Source organism: Oncorhynchus keta, unplaced genomic scaffold, assembly GCF_023373465.1.
Source record: "Oncorhynchus keta strain PuntledgeMale-10-30-2019 unplaced genomic scaffold, Oket_V2 Un_contig_992_pilon_pilon, whole genome shotgun sequence".
In the NCBI taxonomy this organism is placed as follows: domain Eukaryota; kingdom Metazoa; phylum Chordata; class Actinopteri; order Salmoniformes; family Salmonidae; genus Oncorhynchus; species Oncorhynchus keta.
In genome coordinates, this window is record NW_026290727.1 from 157062 (window position 1) to 177308 (window position 20247).

At 43.2% G+C, this 20247-nt stretch overlaps 1 protein-coding gene across 11 annotated transcripts; it reads left to right on the top strand.

Annotated features, from left to right (window-relative positions):
* Positions 1 to 738: 738 nt before the first annotated feature.
* Positions 739 to 19148, top strand: LOC118374232 (inverted formin-2-like). 11 transcript variants are annotated; one of them, XM_052513194.1, is made up of 16 exons: positions 745 to 1215; positions 2242 to 2336; positions 2443 to 2576; positions 3262 to 3316; positions 4859 to 4987; positions 9834 to 9965; positions 14286 to 14411; positions 14606 to 14737; positions 15302 to 15385; positions 16223 to 16372; positions 16759 to 16804; positions 16888 to 16939; positions 17035 to 17164; positions 17561 to 17749; positions 18018 to 18190; positions 18294 to 19148. In XM_052513194.1, the coding sequence occupies exons 3-16, from the start codon at positions 2467 to 2469 to the stop codon at positions 18553 to 18555; spliced, it is 1770 nt and encodes a 589-aa protein (XP_052369154.1). In that variant the 5' UTR covers positions 745 to 1215; positions 2242 to 2336; positions 2443 to 2466; the 3' UTR covers positions 18556 to 19148. The 11 variants fall into 11 exon arrangements, with proteins under 11 accessions (XP_052369161.1, XP_052369152.1, XP_052369154.1 ...); XM_052513193.1 differs by having other exon boundaries at positions 2253 to 2336; XM_052513192.1 differs by lacking the exon at positions 2242 to 2336 and having other exon boundaries at positions 744 to 1215.
* Positions 19149 to 20247: the final 1099 nt, after the last annotated feature.

Consider the following 20247-nt stretch of genomic DNA (forward strand, 5'->3'; position numbering starts at 1 on the left):
AATATTAAAAAGAAACTATTTAAGTGCAATTATATTCACTCTGAACATATCTTTATTATAATGATTCATGAAGATGTTATTTGGGTGGCAATGGCTTTCTTACTACCGCCAAGAGTCGCGTGACGTCCGTGTGTTGCCTATTGTAAAATAAATTGAGTTTTTGGATAAACACCGAAAATAAGGCCTGTGGTAAATGCAGGCTTAGGAGATCTTATACGTTTTGTTCTATGATAATCTTTATCAGCTAACGTCACTTTTTTGTAAATGTTGAATAATTTATATAATCATATAAAGCACATAAGGCTTCATAATTCATAAAGGTCATGTTAACTGACGGATGTTATCTCATAGAACAAAACGTATAAGATCTCCTAAACCTCTGTTAACCTCAGACCTTATTTTTCGTAATTTATCTCAAAACCCTATTCTTTGCCAATTCATTTTCCCCATAGGAATGGTTGAACGAAGCACAGGTAACTAATTTCTGTTTTTTAGGACTACAAACTGGCGAGATCTATGGAGGATTGGGTTAGTACCAGGATTAAGATCCACATATGGATGTGGTATAAATCGGAAGTCAAAAGATCAGATTCAATGGCTGTTTTTTTTCACGAATTGGTCTTTTGACCTATCATCTCTGAAAAATGATCCGATGTAAAAAGATCTGATGTGATTGGTCAAAAGACCAATTAGTGTAAGAAATATATCTGAATTGGCCTGCCTGTGTAAACACAGCCTTAATAGCCTACATGGTGCAAGCACAGTGAGGTCAAACAATGTAACAGTGAGTTTTAAAGGCATCACACTCCCACCCAGTGACATGTACTAAGAGGTGGGCCATAGAGAATGATAGAGGCCTCTAGCAGCCAAAATGCAGTTTTAGCATGAGCAGTGCCATTGAGGGATTCCACCCTTTTAAAATAGTCAACTGGGTGGAGATTCCTATGGGTTGTAGCCTCTATCTGGCTCTGGTTAGGAGGATTAGGTTAAGGTCAGGGAAAGAGTTAGCTAAAAACTATCAACGTTTGAAGTCAAATTTGACAAAAGCTGTATCCAGTCTAGATATGACCTTATCAAGTGGGTGATCAATCAAGGTGATGTTGGAGAAAGACCTGCCTTTATAGGCACTGCCCCCAGAATAAGTATAAGTCTCCTCTCTGTTGGGAGTAGATCAGTGAGAAACTGCTTTGTGACAAAAGACTGACATCTGAAATGGTAAGGGCCTTGTCTTGTCTGTGGAATAGTAGGACTCCGAGGCTGGTTTGATTTAACAATTAATGTGTTGACTGAATGAGAATATTTGGAAATGTACCGTACGTGCAGTAGATGGAATACAGACCGTGGGACATAGAACGCCTTCGTTAGCGGCCGTTCAAAAAAGATGGTCAAACAAAGTAGATATTCGTCAAATCCGAATTGATTTGTGCCCCAACAGGCTTATAAGGTTACTAAAATCCGATGTCGCTGTATAATATTTAGAAGTTGTCTAATTACCAATATATTTAGATTTAAAGTAGTAACGGTTATCGAAGCTGTTTGCGATGGATGAAAATACTGAACTTGTGAAATCAATCAGATATTGACTGAATTATATCACACAAAACATTACTTGCATGGACAAACAATTGAGTTCAGGCATTTGTTCTACCGATTCGATTCGGCCAACGACGTTCACCAAAACAATCGGCTCAGAAAGAGCCGTCTGTTCGAGATCGACCCATCATTAGCCAACAGCGCGCAGATGCAGCACGGGTAAACTAATCTAGGCTACATGATTACATTATTTTGGGTAAGAGCGAGAATACGTTTATTTATCAAGCATCGGTCACCAGAATAATAATAATAATAATAATAATAATACCCTTAAATACATGTCATTGTGTCCATGGCATATTTAATGTAAATACTATAGAATTCCATTCCTTCCTATGGAAGACTGCACCTACTGGGGAGTGCCATTATGGTTGACCTGTTGCTTCAAAGCCTTTCAATGGCCCATAACGCACAGCATCACCAATCCAGGGTTTACATTCATCATTGATTTGGCCCCATATTCCTAAAACACAATAACTACATCAAGCTTGTGACTCTACAAACGTGTTGGATGCATTTGCTATTTGTTTTTGTTGTTTCAGATTATTTTGTGCCCAATGTAAATGATGGTAAATAATGTATTATCATTTTGGAGTCAATTTTGTGAATAGAATGTTTCTGAACATGTCTACATAATGTTGATGCTAGTATAATTACAGATAATCCTGTATAATGAGTAAGAAAGTTGAGGCACAAATATCATACCCCCGAGACATGCTATCCTCTCACCAATAACAGGGGAGGTTAGTATATTATCATTATTCACATTTCATTCAAGATTCTGTAATCATGGTAGAGCATCCACATTATGTAGAAATGTTCAGAAACCCAGTCCCACTCCTCCAACAGTCTTCACCTCTGGTGCCCCACCCAATGAAAAGCTTTCTGGGCAACCCTGAGGAGAGTGACCCCCTGATGAGATGGAGAATTGGTTCGCCCTCTGTATCTCAGATACACTTGACCCAGGGGTTGGTGAAGGCAGGGTAAGACACTGTCCATAACTCAAGAGATTCAAATCAACCCACCCCCTCTGCCCTCAGAACAGCTTCAATTTGTCAGGCTATGGACTCTACAAGGTATCAAGCGTTCCACAGGGATGCTGTCCCATGTTGACTCCAATGGTTCCCACAGTTGTCAAGTTGTCTGGATGTCCTTCGGGTGGCGGAGCATTATTGATACACACAGAAACTGAGTGTGGAAAAACCCAGCACCGTTAAAATTCTTGACACAAACCGGTACGCCTGGCACCTACTACCAAACCCTGTTCAAAGACACTTAAATATTTTGTCTTACACATTCACCCTCAATGTCACACATACACAATCCATGTCTCAAGGCTTAAAAATCCTTTTTAATCCTTTTTAAGTTGACTCCTCTGGTTCATCTACATTAATTTGAAGTGATTTTAACATGTGACATCAATAAGGGGTCGTAGACTGACCAGGTGAAAGCTATGTATGGAAAGAGGTGTTCATAATGTTTTATATTCTCACTGTACATGGTCTTAAATTCCTTTGTTTGAACTGTATTTTCACTTTGTCTCCCATTGACATCAATGCATGGCTAAATGCATGGCTAAGTGACCATTCTACTTTAGTGGAAGTTAAATTTCTCCCCAGAGTGCATGGTCTCTGAAATTACTTGAATAACTTTTTTTACTCCTCTCAGGCCACCTTCTGTTGACAGAGAGGAGTCCAGTTCAGCTACACAGGAAATGTGTTCGGTGAGACAAAATAAAAGTATCACAGTCAGTCAGCTCTAAATGGGAAATTGGCCCCAAGTGGCATTTTTTTTTCAATGTAAAAGTACACTGTCTCTACACAGGAAGAACATAAAGCTCTGTTTGTTTATTACAACCTCAACTAGCGACAACCAGAGTTTACTAATGTAACCACGGTTCTATGAACCAAGTGCACATTTCCTCTCGCACCCACCCCTGGTCTGGGAGACCCTGCATTAGTGAGACCAACTGGGTACATTCAGTCTGGTTCAGTTGTGCATCAGAATGGCTACCATGTTTCATCGTCCAATCTATCGTTGTGAACCAAATCATTAAAAGAGAATAGATTTAGTCATGTTCATTTCACTGAATCTCTCAATGGGCATTGTAAAAGTGTACCGTATAACTGCACTGGGGATTACAGTTATATGGCAGGGTTTCCCAACCCTGGTCCTCTAGTACCACCAACAATACAGTTTATTATAGCCCTGGACAAACACACCTCATTCAACTCTTTGAGGGCCTGATGATTAGTTGACAAGTTGAAACAGGTGTGCGTGTCCAGGGTTACAAGAAAAATGTGTACTATTTGGGCTACTCCAGGGTTGGGGGAAACGCTGCATAACTGACTCTGTAATCCCTGTTGCATGGTATTATCAAGTTGATGCAGAAAAACCTGCTTTTCTAGGCACTGCCCTCCGAATAGTAGATTGATGCACACAAAGAAGTCTCTCCTATTGTGAGTGGAGAAAGGAGAGGAAGTGTATGAGGTAAACCGTGCTTTAGGACAAGACCAATATCCAGAGACGTTCAGACAGGGGAATACTGGTATATCTGAGATGGCAAAGGTAAGGTACTTTTTCATTTACCTGTGGAGTTTTATGACTGAAGTGCAATTGATATGCTTATAATTTAAAGTTGAAACTAACACTGTGCAGCAACAGTGTTTGACAGATGTTTGCAGCTATCTTTGTGTCATGATAAATGCATTTTGTTTTTCACACAATCTAAATGCAAAAAGTCAGACTGAAAGTGAAAGAGGTGGAATGGCAAGGCGCAGTGTCAACAGCTGAAATGTCTCGTCCAACTGGATAGACAAGGAAATTACATCCATGGTTCCTTCTCCACTGCAAAATAAAACAAAAAAAGCATATTTAGGCAGAGTTTAAAACTATTGCATTGATAACATGTTACTTAAGATAAATGATGCATTTATGGTAGATGTGTTTTGGGGATATCATGATGGAACATTCCTACTGGGAGTGCTCAGTTGGTCTTTGCTGGCGGGAGAGCAGGCTGGGCAGGTAACAGGTTGGGTAGAGTACAGTCATACCTGAGTTTTCTTAAAGGCCAAGAGTTGTTGCCTGGCAACAGAGAGTATCTTTTGATTTTTTAAAGTATTTATGTCAACGTCCTGTTATTTTCTGTACAAGGTTTATTGGCCAACTCGTCCTGTCTGTCTCCTCCTCACTGTCCGATCAGCCGCCTCAGCTTCTATTTCACACCCACCCATACGTTCTTAACCCCCTCCTCCTCCACCCACAGCCTCCACCTCTGGTGCCCCACCCCAGGAACATCTGTATGGGCAAGCCTGAGGAGAGTGATCCCCAGAGGAGATGGAGTTATGGTCCCTCTCCCCCAGACCCATCTGTCCCAGGGCTTGGTGAAGGCAGAGTAAGAGACTGTCAACCATTGACAACATGAGCCCTGGTCAAAAGAAGTGCACTATGTAGGGAATAGGAGCCATTTGGGACCCTATTCCATATATAGTGCACTACTTTTGACACGGCTATTGACTTTTTATTTTATTTATTTCACCTTTATTTAACCAGGTAGGCTAGTTGAGAACAAGTTCTCATTTGCACTGCGACCTGGCCAAGATAAAGCATAGCAGTGTGAACAGACAACACAGAGTTACACATGGAGTAAACAATTTAGCAAGTCAATAACACAGTAGAAAAAAATGGGCAGTCTATATACAATGTGTGCAAAAGGCATGAGGAGGTAGGCGAATAATACAATTTTGCAGATTAACACTGGTGATAAATGATCAGATGGGCATGTACAGGTAGAGATATTGGTGTGCAAAAGAGCAGAAAAGTAAATAAATAAAAACAGTATAAAAACAGTATGGGAATGAGGTAGGTGAAAAGGGTGAGCTATTTACCAATAGACTATGTACAGCTGCAGCGATCGGTTAGCTGCTCGGATAGCTGATGTTTGAAGTTGGTGAGGGAGATAAAAGTCTCCAACTTCAGCGGCAATTCGTTCCAGTCACAGGCAGCAGAGTACCACCAAATGAGGTGTTGGCTTTAGGGATGATCAGTGAGATACACCTGCTGGAGCGCGTGCTACGGATGGGTGTTGCCATCGTGACCAGTGAACTGAGATAAGGCGGAGCTTTACCTAGCATGGACTTGTAGATGACCTGGAGCCAATATGTAGTGAGGGCCAGCCGACTAGAGCATACAAGTCGCAGTGGTGGGTGGTATAAGGTGCTTTAGTGACAAAACGGATGGCACTGTGATAGACTGCATCCAGTTTGCTGAGTAGAGTGTTGGAAGCCATTTTGTAGATGACATCGCCGAAGTCGAGGATCGGTAGGATAGTCAGTTTTACTAGGGTAAGCTTGGCAGCGTGAGTGAAGGAGGCTTTGTTGCGGAATGAAAGCCGACTCTGGATTTGATTTTTGATTGGAGATGTTTGATGTGAGTCTGGAAGGAGAGTTTGCAGTCTAGCCAGACACCTAGGTACTTATAGATGTCCACATATTCAAGGTTGGAACCATCCAGGGTGGTGATGCTAGTCGGGCATGCGGGTGCAGGCAGCGATCGGTTGAAAAGCATGCATTTGGTTTTACCCGTTTAGGAGCAGTTGGAGGCCACGGAAGGAGTGCTGTATGGCATTGAAGCTCGTTTGGAGGTTGGATAGCACAGTGTCCAATGACGGGCCGAAAGTATATAGAATGGTGTCGTCTGCGTAGAGGTGGATCAGGGAATCGCCCGCAGCAAGAGCAACATCATTGATATATACAGAGAAAAGAGTCGGCCCGAGAATTGAACCCTGTGGCACCCCCATAGAGACTGCCAGAGGACCGGACAGCATGCCCTCCGATTTGACACACTGAACTCTGTCTGCAAAGTAATTGGTGAACCAGGCAAGGCAGTCATCCGAAAAACCGAGGCTGTTGAGTCTGCCGATAAGAATTTGGTGATTGACAGAGTCGAAAGCCTTGGCGAGGTCGATGAAGACGGCTGCACAGTACTGTCTTTTATCGATGGCGGTTATGATATCATTTAGTACCTTGAGTGTGGCTGAGGTCGTGACCGGCTCGGAAACCAGATTGCACAGCGGAGAAGGTACGGTGGGATTGAGATGGTCAGTGACCTGTTTGTTGACTTGGCTTTCAAAGACCTTAGATAGGCAGGGCAGGATGGATATAGGTCTATAGCAGTTTGGGTCCAGGGTGTCTCCCCCTTTGAAGAGGGGGATGACTGCGGCAGCTTTCAATCCTTGGGGATCTCAGACGATATGAAAGAGAGGTTGAACAGGCTGGTAATAGGGGTTGCGACAATGGCGGCAGATAGTTTCAGAAATAGCGGGTCCAGATTATCAAGCCCAGCTGATTTGTACGGGTCCAGGTTTTGCAGCTCTTTCAGAACATCTGCTATCTGGATTTGGGTAAAGGAGAACCTGGAGAGGCTTGGGTGAGGAACTACGGGGCGGAGCTGTTGGCCGAGGTTGGAGTAGCCAGGCGGAAGGCATGGCCAGCCGTTGAGAAGTGCTTATTGAAGTTTTCGATAATCATGGATTTATCGGTGGAGACCGTGTTTCCTAGCCTCAGTGCAGTGGGCAGCTGGGAGGAGGTGCTCTTGTTCTCCATGGACTTCACAGTGTCCCAGAACTTTTTGGAGTTGGAGTTACAGGATGCAAACTTCTGCCTGAAGAAGCTGGCCTTAGCTTTCCTGACTGACTGCGTGTATTGGTTCCTGACTTCCCTGAACAGTTGCATATCACGGGGGCTATTCGATGCTATTGCAGTCCGCCACAGGATGTTTTTGTGCTGGTCGAGGGCAGTCAGGTCTGGAGTGAACCAAGGGCTGTATCTGTTCTTGGTTCTGCATTTTTGAACGGAGCATGCTTATCTAAAATGGTGAGGAAGTTACTTTTAAAGAATGACCAGGCATCCTCAACTGACGGGATGAGGTCAATGTCCTTCCAGGATACACGGGCCAGGTCGATTAGAAAGGCCTGCTCACAGAAGTGTTTTAGGGAGCGTTTGACAGTGATGAGGGGTGGTCGTTTGACTGCGGCTCCGTGGCCAGGCGATGAGGCAGTGATCGCTGAGATCCTGGTTGAAGACAGCGGAGGTATATTTGGAGGGCCAGTTGGTCAGGATGACGTCTATGAGGGTGCCCTTGTTTACAGAGTTAGGGTTGTACCTGGTGGGTTCCTTGATGATTTGAGTGAGATTGAGGGCATCTAGCTTAGATTGTAGGACTGCCGGGGTGTTAAGCATATCCCAGTTTAGGTCACCTAACAGAACAAACTCTGAAGCTAGATGAGGGGCGATCAATTCACAAATGGTGTCCAGGGCGCAGCTGGGAGCTGACGGGGGTCGGTAGCAGGCGGCAACAGTGATAGACTTGTTTCTGGAGAGAGTAATTTTCAAAATTAGTAGTTCAAACTGTTTGGGTATGGACCTGGAAAGTATGACATTACTTTGCAGGCTATCTCTGCAGTAGACTGCGACTCCGCCCCCTTTGGCAGTTCTATCTTGACGGAAGATGTTATAGTTGGGTATGGAAATCTCTGAATTTTGGTGGCCTTCCTGAGCCAGGATTCAGACACGGCAAGGACATCAGGGTTATTGCTAAAGCAGTGAGTAAAACAAACTTAGGGAGGAGGCTTCTGATGTTGACATGCATAAAACCAAGACTTTTTCGATCACAGAAGTCAACAAATGAGGGTACCTGGGGGCATGCAGGGCCTGGGTTTACCTCCACATCACCCGCGGAACAGAGAAGGAGTAGTATGAGGGTGCGGCTAAAGGCTATCAAAACTGGTCGCCTAGAGCGTTGGGGGCAGAGGATAAGAGGAGCAGGTTTCTGGGCATGGTAGAATATATTCAGGGCATAATGCGCAGACAGGGGTATGGTGGGGTGCGGGTACAGCGGAGGTAAGCCCAGGCACTGGGTGATGATGAGAGAGGTTGTATCTCTGGACATGCTGGTTGTAATGGGTGAGGTCACCGCATGTGTGGGGGGTGGGACAAAGGAGGTAACAGGGGTATGCAGAGTGGATCTAGGGGCTCCATTGTGAACTAAAACAATGATAACTAACCTGAACAACAGTATACAAGGCATATTGACATTTGGGAGAGACATACAGCGAGGCATACAGTAATCACAGGTGTTGAATTGGGAAAGCTAGCTAAAAACAGTAGGCGAGGCTAATCAGCTAGCACAACAAACAGCAGGTAAAATGGCGTTGACTAGGCAACTGGGCCGACAGATAAACAAACAAGCAGAATGGGGTACCGTGATTAATGGACAGTCCAGCGTGCGTCAGCTATGTAGCCAAGAAATCAGTGTCCAGGGGGCAGTGGATGGGCAGGGAAGCTGGGCTGGCGAGTGTTATCCAGGTTTTTTTTTTTTTTTTTTTTTTTTTTTTTTTTTTTTTTTTAAACTAACAATGACTAAATAGCTTGTAGCTAGTTAGCTGGTTAGCGTCTGGAGGTTCTTGAGTGTGTCATAAAAATAAATCAAAATTAAAAGTGATAGCGAATCCGTATCACAGTGGGTGAGGCAGGTTTCCGGAAGGTATAAACAAATAAAAATCAAAGAGAGAGAAAGTAAATGGGTTCAGAAGTGTTTGGGATGAGGTGAGTCAGATGGTTAGCAGGCCTGTGCTAACAAGCTAACAGTTCGTAGGCCCGGGCTAGACAAGCTAGCCGTTAGCAGGCCGAATAGCAAGTAGGGAGATAGCGAGGGCTAGAGAGCTAACCTTTGGGGACGTCGCGATGGGGTGAGTCTGTTTATTCCTCTTCTTGCGGTGGTATTGACAGACTAGCCCAGGATTATGAGGAGCTCTGTGAGCTTTTAACTATTTGAACTGCAGGTATAACTCACCTGACTTCATCCTCTTGGCCCCCTGGGGAGCGTAGGACATCCACCATGGCTCTCCACCTAACGCTTCTCTGAGAGACCTATGGTTTGAAATATAAATGGACTCAAATGTATTTATATTAGAACTGCAGTGGTATACCATGATGTACACTATATAACTATAGTGTGAAACTGTTATTGTAAATGTGAATTCTTAGAACCCAGGAACGGCCCAGAAGCCTGTGGCCCAGAATAAGGGATAGTTGAGAGTCCTCCACAAGAAGGTGGTTGTGACCCTCAGGATGGAGTGTCTGAAGGCATCTCATCTGATGCAGCAACATGCATTCTTCTCTTTTACTTTGCTCTCATACAGTATGAATCTTAACACCCACCCATACATTCTTCACCCACAGCCTCCACCTCCAGTGCCCCACCCCAGGAAAATCAATATGAGCAAGCCTGAGGAGAGTAAGCCCCAGAGGAGATGGAGCTATGGTCCCTCCTCTCCCTCACACACATCCGGTCCAGGGGTTGATAGAGGCAGAGTAAGAGACTGTCCATAAATCATTAAATTGGAATCAACCATTGACAACCAGTCAGGTCACCCATCATACAAGTCAGTATTCTATGTCTGAGGATGTTGGGAAATGAAGTGGACCCTGGCCACTAGGGGCAACAGTGAGCGCTGTTACCTTCAAGAAGGTTTCAGTTTTGCTAGGGCGTTGGGGATGGCGTAAGCATCTGCCCCTGATGCCAAAGGCTGCAATTTCGAATCCAACAATAAAGTTGTTTTCTGTATTTTAGTTTTAAGCCATAACCATTTGGAGTGAATGCTTACCTTAACCATTCAGAGTGAATGCCTAACCTTAAACAATTCAGAAGTTGCTGTTTGAGAAACATGGATGAACATCTAATTCTGTCGTGAGTGCTGGTAGACGTGTGAAATGCCTTTCTTGAAGGTCTAACCCCCAACAATTCATAAATCAATAACAATGTAATACTAAAAAATAACGTAGAACAAAAAATATAGCATACTATATACAGGCGACTTTCTCTGTAAGCAGCGAAGCAAGACAACACTGAACTTTCTCTATACTGTTTGAATTGTGATTGAATCAACACTATTAGCCACTTTCAATGCAGCATACCGACGCAAAACGAACCACGCAAGAGTAAATGGCTTGTTTTGAGGTACATGTAGCGACACATGTTCAAAACTAGCAAAGTATAATTGGTTATTAGCCCAGTTCTAGGTAATTTGTAGTCAGCAATGGGGGAGTGATTGTTTCCTACAAGAGCACAAAACGTGTGCATTTCTGGACATCTTTGAAAAGCTTTTTTAAATTTTATGTTTTTCCTTAAATGGGCAGTGTTGTATTTTGAGACAGGCTGGAATAAGCTAAGTAGACAATAGCTTATTCCAGCCTGTCTATTGTCTACTTAGCTTATTCCAGCCTGTCTATTGTCTACTTAGCTTATTCCAGCCTGTCTATTGTCTACTTAGCTTATTCCAGCCTGTCTATTGTCTACTTAGCTTATTCCAGCCTGTCTAAGTAGACAATAGACAGGCTGGAATAAGCTAAGTAGACAATAGACAGAGAGTAGCATCGGTGAGTATGTCTGGTCTGCTGAGTGCAGAACACTGAGGCTGCACCCACTTAACTAAAGTGGTCAAGTAGGCTACTGTGACTATTTCATTATAATGAAGGCCTACTAGAGGGGCTTACAATGAAGACTATGTATCACATTACATTTTAACATGGAAATAGCTGTTCTATCATACAGTAGCAGCTAATGTGTGGTGTTCAATGTAGGCCTACATTCCATGAGAAATTTGAAAAAGAAATTCAGGGCTTGACATTAACCTGTTTATCCACTTGTCCTTCAGACAAGGTGACTGAATGTTCTGGTGTTTGATACAAGAAGCCACTTTACAAAATAAAATGCATTGTCACTATATGTAGCTCTCGCTTTGATTTCAAGCGCATCTACTCATGACCGCTCATGCTGTAAACACAGTCCAGTTCAAAGTGAATGGCACAGATCTATATATGGCAATGACTCTGTTTGCATATAGGCCTACTGCAGCTCTGATCTGGTTATGGCGCATGGGTCTCTGTAGAGTATGGGTCGTGCCTGTCAATGCTATAGAATTCTACTTGGATGCGTTCTGCCTACAACAATCTCTTGCATAGATTGTTTTTTTTATTTCGGTATGTTAAATTGAAAGTGGCTAATATTGTTTCGATCACAACTCCCACAGTAAAGGGGAAATGTGGATTATGTAACACTAAGGGGGAAAACTGGAGAAAATTGAGTGATGTTCAATCTCATGCTTCTCTGTGTGCACTGATATTTCTTCTGTGCTGCAGTCCCAGGGGAGCTGCGCGCTAGCGCAGGCATGCAGCTCAGAGGGAGCATCGGTTCTGAATACAAAGCATTATGTTTGGGGCAAATCCAACACCACATCACTGAGTACCACTCTTCATATTTTCAAGCATGGTGGCTGCATCATTTATGGGTATGCATGTCATCGGCAAAGACTAGGGATTTCTTAAAATAAATGGAATTGAGCTAATAACAGGCAAAATCTTAGAGGAAAACCTTGTTCAGTCTGCTTTTCAACGGGGACAAATTCACCTCTTTGAGCAGGACAATAACCTAAAACACAAGGCCAAATATACACTGGAGTTGCTTACCAAGACAACTTTGAATGTTTCTGAGTGGCCTACTGTAGTTGACAGTTTTTACTTCAATTGGCTTAAATCTATGGCAAGACTTGAAAATGGCTAGGGGTGTGAATACCTTCTGAACGCACTGTGTACAAAACATTATGACCATCTGCTCTTTCCACCACAGACTATCCAGGTTAAAGCTATGATTCCTTATTGATGTCACTTGTTAAATCCACTTCAAACAGTGAAGGGAAGCGGGGGGGACAGGTTAAATAAGATTGTTTTAAATGTCTTGAGACATGGATTGTGTACAGTCGTGGCCAAAAGTTTTGAGAGTGACACAAATATAAATTTTCACAAAGTCTGCTGCCTCAGTTTGTATGATGGCAATTTGCATATACTCCAGAATGTTATGAAGTGTGATCAGATGAATTGCAAAGTCTCTCTTTGCCATGCAAATGAACTGAATCCCCAAAAACATTTCCACTGCATTTCAGCCCTGCCACAAAAGGACCAGCTGACATGTCAGTGATTATTTCGTTAACACAGGTGAGTGTTGACAAGGCTGGAGATCACTCTGTCATGCTGATTGAGTTTGAATAACAGACTGGAAGCTTCAAAAGGAGGGTGATGCTTGGAATCATTGTTGTTCCTCTGTCAACCATGGTTACCTGCAAGGAAACACATGCCGTCATCATTGTGTTGCACAAAAAGGGCTTCACAGGCAAGGATATTGCTACCAGTAAGATTGCACCTAAATCAAACATTTATCGGATCATCAAGAACTTCAAGGAGAGCGGTTCAATTGTTGTGATGAAGGCTTCAGGGCGCCCCAGAATGTCCAGCAAGCGCCAGGACCGTCTCCTAAAGTTGATTCAGCTGCGGGATCAGGGCACCACCAGTACAGAGCTTGCTCAGGAATGGCAGCAAGCAGGTGTGAGTGCATCTGCACGGACAGTGAGGCAAATACTTTTGGAGGATGGCCTGGAATCAAGAAGGGCAGCAAAGAAACCACTTCTTTCTGGGAAAAACATCAGGGACAGACTGATATTCTGCAAAAGGTACAGGGATTGGACTGCTGAGGACTGGGGTAAAGTCATTTTCTCTGATGAATCCCCTTTCCGATTGTTTGGGGCATCCAGAAAAAAGCTTGTTCGGAGAAGACAAGGTGAGCGCTACCATCAGTCCTGTGTCATGCCAACAGTAAAGCATCCTGAGACCATTCATGTGTGGGGTTGCTTCTCAGCCAAGAGTGGGCTCATTTACAATTTTGCCTAAGAACACAGCCATGAATAAAGAATGGTACCAACACATCCCCCGAGAGCAACTTCTCCAAACCATCCAGGAACAGTTTGGTGACGAACGATGCCTTTTCCAGCATGATGGAGCACCTTGTCATAAGGCAAAAGTGATAACTAAGTGGCTCGGGGAACAAAAGATTGATATTTTGGGTCCATGGCCAGGAAAATCCCATTGAAAACTTGTGGTCAATCCTCAAGAGGTGGGTGGACAAACAAAAGCCCACAAATTCTGACACTCCAAGCATTGTTTATGCCAGAATGGGCTGCCATCATTCTGGATGTGGCCCAGAAAGTTAATTGACAGCATGCCAGGGTGGATTGCAGAGTTCTTGAAAAAGAAGGGTCAACCCTGCAAATATTGTTTGCATCAACTTTATGTAATTGTCAATCAAAGCCTTTGACACTTATGAAATGCTTGTAATTATACTTCAGTATTTCATAATAACATCATCTGCCAAAAATATCTAAAGACACTGAAGCAGCAAACTTTGGAAATTAATATTTGTCATTCTCAACTTTTGGCCACGACTGTATGCATCCCATTCAGAGGGTGAACGGTCTTGACAAAAGTTGTGCCTTTTGAAAGGGGTATGGTAGCAGGTGCCAGGTTCACTGGTTTATGTCAAGAACTACAATGCTGCTGGGTTTTTCAAGATCAACAGTTTCCCGTGTGTATTAATGGTCCACCACCCAAGGACATCCAGCCAACTTGACACAACTGGGGAGGCAGCGGAGTCCAGATTAATTTAGGCTGTTCTGAGGGCAAAAGGGGAGAGGGGGGTACAACTCAGTATTAGGAAGATGTTCTTCATGTTTTGTACTGTGTGTGTGTGTGTGTGTGTATATAACTATGATGTGACACTTTTATTTGTTGTAACTGACATCTTAGAAGCCAGGCTCCGCCCAGAAACCGCCCCCTGTGACCCAGAATAAGTGGTCGGTGGGAAGGAATCCTCCACAAGAAGGTGGTTGTGACCCTCCGGATGGGGGGAGTGTGTCTGAATTCATTAAGAAGGTATCTCATCTGGTGCAGCAACACACTTCTCTTTCATATACAGTGAGAGTGAATCCTAACTTCCACTTATGTTGCATTTTCTCTGTCTCCCGCTGACATTTAACTACAACTAAGTGGAAATTCGTCTTGAGCGGAAGTTAGAATTTAGGTCAAAGTGCACGGTCTCTGAATATGACTTGAATGTTATGTTTCAGTTTGAAGCTAAAGAGGACCAGAACAAGCAGCTGGTGGTGTGTTGTCCTGTTGGTCCGCCTGCCGTCATTTACAGGGAGGACTCCGTTCACCCTCTCTATGAAAAGGTTTTGGCTATGCAGGAAACTCGTACGGTGAGACAGAGAGAACAGATGTTTAACACTAAGCTTAAATCAAATAATTGTGTATTGGTCGCGTACACAGTTTAGAAGATGTTAAAACGTGTGCGGCGAAATGCTTATGTTACTAGCTCCTAAAAATGGAGTGTAATGCCAAACAAGTAAGGATTGTCTCAACCAATCCAATTAAATAACACTGGAACGGCAATCCAAATGCAATCTGTATGTACGTATACCGGGACAACTTCCACAATATACTAAGAATGACAGAGTACAGCAGTAGATATATTACAGCAGTAGATATATTACAGCAGTAGGTATATTACAGCAGTAGGTATATTACAGCAGTAGGTATATTACAGCAGTAGGTATATTACAGCAGTAGGTATATTACAGCAGTAGGTATATTACAGTGAGCTATGTCAAGAATCCGTATATAATACATATGTGGTGAGTGTATAAACAGTAACTACAATGCAATGTACAGTAGTATAAATATTAGAATGAGCTATACGGAGAATACAGTATTTAATCATAACACTAATGCTTGGTTTTCTGAGCTGTACCTTGTTCTTCCAGTTTGGGTCACCTGCCTTTGTTGACAGAGAAGAATCCAATGACTACATCTATGAAGAGGTTTTTGCTACGCATGAGACTCCTACGGTATGACAACTGAAGGGATCAGTCAGCCAGCTTCAAATACTGTTTTTACGTTTTTCACATTATACTTCAAGGGCTGGTTTCCTGGACTTGGGGGTGGATGTAACAGTAAACAAATATCGGGGACACTCAAATTAGTATGATATGTATTGATTTGTGGATGGCCGTCATTCACTTCATATGTTATGAATTACAATATGTTACAAATTGCAATACATATATGTTAGATTCCAATTTGTGGTGGCGGACATTGGCTAGGTGGCTAATGCTAACGTTAGCTAGATGTCTGTTTGCTAGACTAGGGGTAAAGGTTAGCTAACTAGTTGCAAAGTAGCATGTAGTTGCAAAGTTGTCCATGAGGCGATTTGAACATGGACATTTTGGGTTGCTCAACATTCCCTTTATACGCCAACCCATCCATGCTCCTTTCGTTTTTGCCTTAAGTAACCTTCTGTCTTATGTAACCATACCAAACATTGCATATCATATACCTTTGAGTGCCACTGATTTTAGTTTACTATGTTAGATCTATTCTGAGACCAGCCTGATTTCCCAGACCCAGATTAAGCCTCGTCCAAATAATGCTTTTAAAAAATGTAGCATACGCTCTGGACAAGAGCAACTTTTTTTTCCTTCATCGGAATCAAACCCACACCCCTATTGTTGCAAGCACCATGCTCTACCAACTGTGCCACACGGGACCATTCTCAATGTAGATTCTCTTTTGAAAGAGTTTTTACTAGGACTAGGCTTGATCTTAATCTGGCAAACCGGCCCGACGTGTCATCCTTTATTACAAAGTGTCCTGAGAAAAAGTTTATTGTATTTCTATTGTTTTAGGTAACAGTTGAACAACGGATATGTGCAACCTATGTTCACTGTGTAAGGCCACCTCCTCCATTGCCGTTAAAGCAGTCACTCCCTCTGAAAGGCAGAATCAAAACACTCTCAAAAAGCAGCATTAGTGAAGAGGAAAAAGACAACATCAAGGTATGACCGTGAACCTGCTCCGTGATGATTCCCCTGGGTATAGATCTAGGATCAGCTTCCACTTCCCCAGTCCTAACAGTAACAATTAGGGGGGGGATATGCTAAACTGATCCACGATCAGAATTGACTGGATATTTCACCATACACTGTAAAACCTAGCCTAAACTGCCCTAAGTGGTCAAAAGACAGGAATGAAACCACAACCACTAGCGGCTGTTGGGCCTATGTATAACCATGAACAGCTCATCAATACATTCTGTGTTATATTATTTACATACATGTGGGTTTGTTACATACGGAACCTCCCAAAGAATCATCACTAATGACAATTTGACCACAATCATTTGTCATTCGCATTTCTCCCTTTCATTGAATTCTTCCATCAGGATGCAGATGGTCTGATGGAATGGTGGGAGAAGGTGAAAAGTGAACGTGAGCATCACAGCTTCAAAATGTACTTTGTAATTTCCAGCATAGTTTAGGTGCAACTTTAATATTTTCCTCTGCCTTTTTAGCATGGAAAGATCTGTCTAAAGACCCTAAACTGGCCAAGAAGGGAGAAGCAAAGTAAGTTATTTAGGTTAGACCCAGCTAACAAAATTGTGTACATTTGAATATTCTGTCACTAACCACCCTCCATACTGATGACCTTCTATTTCTAGACTGTTCAAAGAGAAAGCCCAGCGGTTCCAGAATGCATTGCAGTTGTACAACCTCCTCCTGACTAAGCATGGGGAGACCCTAAAGAACCACATCATTGACCTCATCAGCATCGCAGACAACTTAGACAAGGTAGGAGTACTATAGACTAATAATAATATAATAATATATGCCATTTAGCAGACGCTTTTATCCAAAGCGACTTACAGTCTCATGTGTGCATACATTCTACGTATGGGTGGTCCCGGGGATCGAACCCACTACCCTGGCGTTACAAGCGCCATGCTCTACCAACTGAGCTACTTACTGTACAGGCAACGTAGACAGGGTAGGAGCATGATGCCCTACTGTACAGACTACTTAGACAAGGTAGGAACACTATAGAATACTACTGTATACGCTTGTAATGCCTTTGATTTTTAATGTAAGCCTGTAACTAACATCAATTACCCCAATCAGATTTAAATACAATTCTACAATTCCATTAGAGTTCATTCCATTCAAATCAACAATTTAATTATATCCAAGGTTTCCAAGGGAACCAAGATTGCTGGCATCACCGGGGGCGCCACAGGGGCAGTTGGAGGGGTGGCGGCTGCAGCAGGGGTGATCCTCGCCCCCTTCACCCTAGGGGCATCACTGGCCTTGACAGTGGTCGGTGTCGGTGTAGCTGCAGCTGGAGGGGTCACAGGGGCCTCTGCAGCTATTGCTAACAAAGTGAGCTGTTAGAATCACAATCAAACTATATTTATAGAGCATTTGCAGGATGATGGCACACTTAATATATTCTTATGGTTCATGCTTGATTGGACAGACACCAGGAATTTAACTTGGCCTGGGAACCAAGTTAGTTTCCCATGAAACTCACTCAGATAAATTCACTAAGTGTTCCCTTCAGAACTTAGATACGAATGTAGAGAAGTACTGTGCATAACATCACTGTCCAACTCCTCATTCCAGGAAGTAAATTCTTCATCTCTCTTAGGTGAGCAGTGCACAGGACAGGAAGAAGATTGAGTTGATCCTCCAGGACTACCTGGCCCTGATGGGTGACATTGAAGCCTGCTTGAGGTTCATCAACGTGGGCATGGAGCACCTGAGGAAGCACAACCTCTCAACCCTCCAGGAGGTCGACACAGAGGCCGTCAGAGTGGTCAGGTATGATCTTAATAATATACTGCATTTACTCTTGTCTGGAAATATATTATCTTTATTTTATTTTTTTTATATTTGCATGTTTTTCAAACTGAACCTAAACCAGGGTGGCCATAGTGACAGGAGTGGGTAGCTCCAGTGCCATAGATGCCAGCAGTAAGGCATCAGGGATGCTCCAAGGCTTTGCTCTAGGCATGGATATCTATTTTACCCAGAAGGAGGATGGCAAAGGTGGCCCGAAGCTGAAGAAGGGATTGGAGTCCAAGTTTGGGAGAAAGATACGCGAAGTGGCTCAGCAGCTGAATGAAGGGCTGGATGAAATGATCAAGGTCAAATATGAGCTAGTTGAAAATAATCTCATCCTCTGAAGAAAGGGAAAGGGGGATACCTGGTCAGTTGCTCAACTGAAATGTCTTCCGCATTTAACCCAACCCCTCTGCCTTAATCGACAGCCCTACACACACAAACATGTGGCTTCCTCAAGGCTTCTTTGGGAAGGGTGATGGTTCCAGTGATATTTCTGATGTTGGTGGCGGCTCATTGGACTTGATGTTATGCGATTACATGATTAAGGTCAGTGTCTTGTGAAGTGAGACTGGTTGACAGTCAGTAGTTCTCAATTCTCTCCTCAGGGACCCTGAGCAGTTCCAGAGCTAGCATACTTGATTCTGTTAATGGACATAATAGTAAAAACCGATGGAATTTTAAAAATATAACATTGCTATTAACCAGAATAAATAACCTTTTGAGATCATTCTCCATGAAGTTTCTATACATGACCATAAGGGTTGTAACCATAACGGAACCCTTTGTCTAAAACTTTTTAGAAATGGTTATTTATAGAACATTTTGGTACCAGGTTTCAGTTCACTACCAGGTTTCAGAATCACTGCAACATTTTCCACTGTCAAATCTATTGTCATATAAACCAATGTTGTGAATAAATAAATAATTAGAAGACATAGAATTAGTCATGTTCCTTTTTTTTCAAATTTCAATTAATCTCTCAATGGATCTTGTAGGACTGTATATTATAACTGGTAATGTACTCTCCGGTGCAATGATCAGGGCCGGTCCTCCATCTAGGCAAAATTATGCCCGGCACTTGATTTTTGGGGAGGCATTTTGACAATTGGTTGCCGCCCTCTTGCGCCCCTGATCGGCTACTACACCGCCCGCGGCATCCCAGCCACCGGCTCATAGCGTTGCTGCTGTTCCCGCTCCCCACCCCATTCCTGCTTCTCCCGAATCCCACTATCCTTGGTGGTGATATGTTTATGGGATTATCCAATTGTGAAAAAATTATAAAAATTAATCTGCCAATTAAATGTTTGTTTTAAAATATATTTGTGTGTGACACGATTAGTGATTAAGGCAGTAGCCTACCATGTTAGTAGCTAGCTAACAGAGGATATCATTTTAGCTAAACGTAATCTATAGAGTTGAAACAATTTGCTACCACGTCTAAAACCGACAACTATGAGACAAGAGGCACAATCTCTGAACCAAAGAAATTTGCTGGTGCATTGTATCAGCATGCAGCAATGTCCATCAGCCGGTGTGGAGAATGACAAGCCTACGAGGACGACGAGCCCCGGTTCGCTGATTCTAGCAGCAAAGGGGGCAAACCGGAGGAGTCCCAAAGCCATGCACTTCCACCGATGATGACAGCTCTCTGGGCTGGACAAGAACAGGTGCTCGCACCAGGCCAAGCCACACCTCCAAACAATGCTAAGACCCTATTTTGGACCCAGACTCAGATTCTTCACTCCCTGTCCCCGATGACAGTTGTGGTACTACTGCTAAATCCGACTCCCAGAAAAAAAAACATAAAATATTCCTGTGATTGGCCAAAATATATTAATGGATCTTTACGGGGTATGTTTGTGCAGGCTGTGCCACAACAGGATAAGGAGGGGTAATTCCCAAGAGATGAGGGTACCGTTTTGTGTGAGCTTTTGTCTGTGTGGAAAGGTAACTTTTTAAAGTGCCATAAGGATGTCTAAAATGTAATAATTTTTGTCTCACCTAGGGTGGCAGAGCTTCCCCGGCATTAGGGA